The 6,621-nt window shown below is 54.9% G+C and overlaps 1 protein-coding gene across 1 annotated transcript; it reads left to right on the top strand.

The window, feature by feature from the left end:
- LOC138356943 (filaggrin-2-like) lies at window positions 1–3,187 on the top strand. The gene is made up of 3 exons (XM_069313478.1): window positions 1–36; window positions 554–2,266; window positions 2,354–3,187. Exons 1-3 carry the CDS (start codon window positions 1–3, stop codon window positions 3,185–3,187), a joined length of 2,583 nt encoding a protein of 860 aa, XP_069169579.1.
- Window positions 3,188–6,621: the final 3,434 nt, after the last annotated feature.

The following is a 6,621-nucleotide window of genomic DNA, read 5'->3' on the forward strand; positions in this document are numbered from 1 at the left end:
ATGGAAGAACACATGCCGACCATCCTCATAGTGCAGGTATATAACAGTAGAACAATATGAACAGAGCCATCAGCAGAACGCTGCTACCCGCCATCAGCAGAACGCTGCCACCCGCCATCAGCAGAACGCTGCCACCCGCCATCAGCAGAACGCTGCTACCCGCCATCAGCAGAACGCTGCCACCCGCCATCAGCAGAACGCTGCCACCCGCCATCAACTGAACGCTGCCACCCGCCATCAACTGAACGCTGCCACCCGCCATCAACTGAACGCTGCCACCCGCCATCAACTGAACGCTGCCACCCGCCATCAACTGAACGCTGCCACCCGCCATCAACTGAACGCTGCCACCCGCCATCAACTGAACGCTGCCACCCGCCATCAACTGAACGCTGCCACCCGCCATCAACTGAACGCTGCCACCCGCCATCAACTGAACGCTGCCACCCGCCATCAACTGAACGCTGCCACCCGCCATCAGCAGAACGCTGCCACCCGCCATCAGCAGAACGCTGCCACCCGCCATCAACTGAACGCTGCCACCCGCCATCAGCAGAACGCTGCCACCCGCCATCAGCAGAACGCTGCCACCCGCCATCAACTGAACGCTGCCACCCGCCATCAACTGAACGCTGCCACCCGCCATCAACTGAACGCTGCCACCCGCCATCAACTGAACGCTGCCACCCGCCATCAACTGAACGCTGCCACCCGCCATCAACTGAACGCTGCCACCCGCCATCAACTGAACGCTGCCACCCGCCATCAACTGAACGCTGCCACCCGCCATCAACTGAACGCGGCCACCCGCCATCAGCAGAACGCTGCCACCCGCCATCAGCAGAACGGTGCCACCCGCCATCAACTGAACGCTGCCACCCGCCATCAACTGAACGCTGCCACCCGCCATCAGCAGAACGCTGCCACCCGCCATCAGCAGAACGCTGCCACCCGCCATCAGCAGAACGGTGCCACCCGCCATCAACTGAACGGTGCCACCCGCCATCAACTGAACGGTGCCACCCGCCATCAGCAGAACGCTGCCACCCGCCATCAGCAGAACGCTGCCACCCGCCATCAGCAGAACGGTGCCACCCGCCATCAGCAGAACGGTGCCACCCGCCATCAGCAGAACGCTGCCACCCGCCATCAACTGAACGCTGCCACCCGCCATCAACTGAACGCTGCCACCCGCCATCAGCAGAACGCTGCCACCCGCCATCAACTGAACGCTGCCACCCGCCATCAACTGAACGCTGCCACCCGCCATCAACTGAACGCTGCCACCCGCCATCAACTGAACGCTGCCACCCGCCATCAACTGAACGCTGCCACCCGCCATCAACTGAACGCTGCCACCCGCCATCAACTGAACGCTGCCACCCGCCATCAACTGAACGCTGCCACCCGCCATCAACTGAACGCTGCCACCCGCCATCAACTGAACGCGGCCACCCGCCATCAGCAGAACGCTGCCACCCGCCATCAGCAGAACGGTGCCACCCGCCATCAACTGAACGCTGCCACCCGCCATCAACTGAACGCTGCCACCCGCCATCAGCAGAACGCTGCCACCCGCCATCAGCAGAACGCTGCCACCCGCCATCAGCAGAACGGTGCCACCCGCCATCAACTGAACGGTGCCACCCGCCATCAACTGAACGGTGCCACCCGCCATCAGCAGAACGCTGCCACCCGCCATCAGCAGAACGCTGCCACCCGCCATCAGCAGAACGGTGCCACCCGCCATCAGCAGAACGGTGCCACCCGCCATCAGCAGAACGCTGCCACCCGCCATCAGCAGAACGCTGCCACCCGCCATCAGCAGAACGCTGCCACCCGCCATCAGCAGAACGCTGCCACCCGCCATCAGCAGAACGCTGCCACCCGCCATCAGCAGAACGCTGCCACCCGCCATCAGCAGAACGGTGCCACCCGCCATCAGCAGAACGCTGCCACCCGCCATCAGCAGAACGCTGCCACCCGCTATCAACTGAACGCTGCCACCCGCCATCAGCAGAACGCTGCCACCCGCCATCAGCAGAACGGTGCAACCCGCCATCAGCAGAACGGTGCCACCCGCCATCAGCAGAACGCTGTCACCCGCCATCAACAGAACGCTGCCACCCGCCATCAACTGAACGCTGCCACCCGCCATCAGCAGAACGGTGCCACCCGCCATCAGCAGAACGGTGCCACCCGCCATCAGCAGAACGCTGCCACCCGCCATCAACTGAACGCTGCCACCCGCCATCAACTGAACGCTGCCACCCGCCATCAACAGAACGCTGCCACCCGCCATCAGCAGAACGCTGCCACCCGCCATCAGCAGAACGCTGCCACCCGCCATCAGCAGAACGCTGCCACCCGCCATCAGCAGAACGCTGCCACCCGCCATCAGCAGAACGCTGCCACCCGCCATCAACTGAACGCTGCCACCCGCCATCAACAGAACGCTGCCACCCGCCATCGACTGAACGCTGCCACCCGCCATCGACTGAACGCTGCCACCCGCCATCAACTGAATGGTGCCACCCGCCATCAACTGAACGGTGCCACCCGCCATCAACTGAACGCTGCTACCCGCCATCAACTGAACGCTGCCACCCGCCATCAACTGAATTGTGCCACCCGCCATCAACTGAATGGTGCCACCCGCCATCAACTGAACGCTGCTACCCGCCATCAACTGAACGCTGCCACCCGCCATCAACTGAATGCTGCCACCCGCCATCAACTGAACGCTGCCACCCGCCATCAACTGAACGGTGCCACCCGCCATCAACTGAACGCTGCCACCCGCCATCAACTGAACGCTGCCACCCGCCATCAACTGAACGCTGCCACCCGCCATCAACTGAACGCTGCCACCCGCCATCAACTGAACGCTGCCACCCGCCATCAACTGAACGCTGCCACCCGCCATCAACTGAACGCTGCCACCCGCCATCAACTGAACGCTGCCACCCGCCATCAACTGAACGCTGCCACCCGCCATCAACTGAACGCTGCCACCCGCCATCAACTGAACGCTGCCACCCGCCATCAACTGAACGCTGCCACCCGCCATCAACTGAACGCTGCCACCCTCCATCAACTGAACACTGCCACCCACCATCAACTGAACGCTGCCACCCACCATCGGAGTGATTCAGTGCAATATTGTGTAGTGCGGTGCCCGGTGTAATTATGCGCAGCTGTGGCAAGAACAGTGCTCGGTGCGTTAAGTGCTAAAGTGAAAGCGGCGTGTTAAGTGCTAGTGTTCCATCTAAGTGACAATGGCAGAAAAAACGACCATCAATGATCTGGACTCGGGTTACGGACCCGAGTTCAGCGTCCGAGTATGGAACAGGGACGACCACGCCATCTGTGGGTCGGCTCCCGAAACCCCCTCCAAATGGACGAAGCCATCTAGTGAGGACGAGATATACCGGCCACAGGGGCTGGTTTCCCGTCTTGATCAGCTAGTAACGTAGCCGCTGCTGACCTCTGGTGAGGTGGCGCTTAGACAGCAACGCCATCTATGGAGCGGATAGGTGGACGTTTGTGTCTAAGCCTGTGAGTGAGGTGCCCTAGAGTGTCATCAGTACTAATGACGTGTCTGATTACAGAGTCGACCTGGGACTGCTGGATTGGACGATGGGCAGTCTACCCAAGGCAGCCGAAGTCTCTCTACGTGTTTGCTGCAGAAGCTGTGAGTCACCCCCCCCCCCGGATGAACACTGTTGTGTTAGTCTACCTGTGAGGTGGCAGAACCAGGAATTGTCGTACCCGGGGCTGACTGATGGAGAAGACTAGCCACTGGGGTGTTGTGGTGAGGAGAGTGATCTGTGGAATCACACGAGGCTCCTGCCTAGGGCTCGCAACCCTAGTATCGGTCGTGGAGTGGCCTACGCAGCAGAGCTGATTGGAACCTGCCAGCTACAGGCTGGATTTGTGGTTGAAGGCCTCCACGACGGGGCACCCAGTGGGACTGTGATTTGGCTGGCCTGTGGCCAAGGTAGACTCGCCTAGGGAATCTAAGGATTCATCGTGAGGCCACAAGAAGAGAGCCAGGGCTACTCGTCTTGAGCACCGTGAAACGTCCCGAGTCTTCGGAGGAAGACAAGTGATTGTAAATAAGTGTAGTCATAGTAACCGCGTGTGACTGTTTATATATTTATTTATGATGGTGGAATAATTATATATTTAATTTAGTGCTGTTTTTATCCCTTCCCCTTTAATTTACTTGCGTTACGGAACACACCCCTTGAAAGCCACTACTAACTTGGCGCCGGATACCCAAACTCTAATAAGATCAGAGAAAGAACCCAGTTGCGACCCAATAGGGCCGTAACACCCACCATCAACTGAACGCTGCCACCCACCATCAACTGAACGCTGCCACCCGCCATCAACTGAACGCTGCCACCCACCATCAACAACCATTATAGACAGGTGCAGCAATGGACACACCACCATTACCTCCACCAACAATAAACATGATTCATCAGCTTCACTAGACAGGAGAGTCATCAGCTTCACTAGACAGGAGAGTCATCAGCTTCACTAGACAGGAGAGTCATCAGCTTCACTAGACAGGAGAGTCATCAGCTTCACTAGACAGGAGAGTCATCAGCTTCACTAGACAGGAGAGTCATCAGCTTCACTAGACAGGAGAGTCATCAGCTTCACTAGACAGGAGAGTCATCAGCTTCACTAGACAGGAGTCATCCTGTCACCATTTACAGCCTGACGCCTTAATTTTTTATAATTATTTATTTTACTATATCACCTACTAACAGAAGTTGATTTTTTATTTTGTAACTGTTTTCCTCCTTTACCTACAACTTGAAACACTCCCCCAAAAGATCAACACAATTCATACAACACCATCTACATGAAGTCCCTACTTGCCTCTACGGACCATAAACTTGGTGCTACCTGATACGACCGTTGGTTTGACAGATAGAAACAATAGTAGACTGTCAAAATACTGTACCATACATCACTGACGTATATTTATTACAACAGTACCATAGGACTCCACAGGACTGATGTGGTAATGTGGTACTGTGGTACTCGTGGAAGCCTCAAGGAAGGTGGTGTGTCGTGATTTTGTACAGTGTGACGGGGGAACATGGTGTGGCATTAAGGCAAGTGATGTGACCTAAATCATCTTGTTAGTCCTATTGTAAGTGTCGCTTCATGAACACGTGAGAGCTGAGTAAAGTTACAATAGTACTCACATATTTTACTCACCTATTTGTGCTTGCGGGGGTTGAGGTTTGGCTCTTTGGTCCCGCCTCTCAACCATCAATCAACTGATGTACAAATTCCTGAGCCTACTGGGCTCTTATCATATCTACATTTGAAACTGTGTATGGAGTCAGCCTCCACCACATCACTGCCTAATGCATTCCACCTGTTAACTACTCTGACACTGAAAAAGTACTTTCTAACGTCTCTGTGGCTCATGTGGGTACTCAGTTTCCACCTGTGTCCCCTTGTTCGCGTACCACCCGTGTTAAACAGTTTATCCTTTTCAACCCTGTCAATTCCTCTGAGAATTTTGTGGGTAGTGATCATGTCTCCACTTACTCTTCTGTCTTCCAGTGTCGTGAGGTGCATTTCACGCAGACTTTCCTCGTTATTCATGCCTCTTAGTTCTGGGACTAGTCTAGTGGCATACCTCTGAACCTTTTCCAGCTTCGTCTTGTGCTTGTCAAGGTATGGGGCTCCATGCTGGGGCCGCATACTCCAGGATTGGACTTACATATGTGGTATACAAGGTTCTGAATGATTCCTTACACAGGTTCCTGAACGCTGTTCTGATGCTAACCAGCCTCGCGTCTGTCGCAGACGTAATTCTTTTTATGTGGGCTTCAGGAGACAGGTTTGGTGTGATATCAACTCCTAGATATTTCTCTCTGTCCGTTTCATGAAGGACTTCATTACCTATTCTGTATCCTGTGTCTGGCCTCCTGTTTCCACCGCCTAGTTTCATTACTTTGCATTTACTTGGGTTGAACTTTAGCAGCCATTTGTTGAACCATTCATTCAATCTGTCAAGGTCATCTTGTAGCATTATACTATTATCCTCTGTTTTAATCCTCTTCATAATTTTTGCATCATCAGCAAACAGTGAGAGGAACGATTCTATACCCTCTGGGAGATCATTTACATATATCAGAAACAGTATAGGTCCAAGGACTGACCCCTGCGGGATTCCCCTAGTGACGTCTCGCCAATCTGAGACCTCACCCCTCACGGAGACTCGCTGTCTTCTGTTGCTTTAGGTACTCCCTTATCCAACGGAGTACCTTCCCTTTCACTCCAGCCTGCATCTCCAGCTTTTCACTAGCCTCTTTTGTGGTACTGTGTCAAAGGCTTTCTGGCAATCCAAAAATATACAGTCTGCCTTCCCTTCTCTTGCCTGATTTTTGTTGTCTGGTCATAGAATTCAAGTAACCCTGTGAGGCAGGACCTGCCATCCCTGATCCCATGTTGATGCTGAGTTACAAAGTTCCTTCGCTCCAGATGCTCCACTAGCTTTCTTCGCACAATCTTCTCCATCAGGTTGCATGGTATGCAGGTTAGGGACACTGGCCTGTAGTTCAGTGCCTCATGTCTATCCACTTT

This window comes from Procambarus clarkii, chromosome 75 (genome assembly GCF_040958095.1).
Source record: "Procambarus clarkii isolate CNS0578487 chromosome 75, FALCON_Pclarkii_2.0, whole genome shotgun sequence".
In the NCBI taxonomy this organism is placed as follows: Eukaryota; Metazoa; Arthropoda; class Malacostraca; order Decapoda; family Cambaridae; genus Procambarus; species Procambarus clarkii.

What these genes read in the sequence shown, in the direction of transcription:
- LOC138356943 (XM_069313478.1), top strand. Translation starts at nt 1, where the DNA reads ATGGAAGAACACATGCCGACCATCCTCATAGTGCAG. An exon ending in CGACCATCCTCATAGTGCAG is followed by an intron (nt 37 to 553) that starts GTATATAACAGT and finishes ACCCGCCATCAG; the next exon opens with CAGAACGCTGCCACCCGCCA. An exon ending in CCCGCCATCAACTGAACGCT is followed by an intron (nt 2,267 to 2,353) that starts GCCACCCGCCAT and finishes ACCCGCCATCAG; the next exon opens with CAGAACGCTGCCACCCGCCA.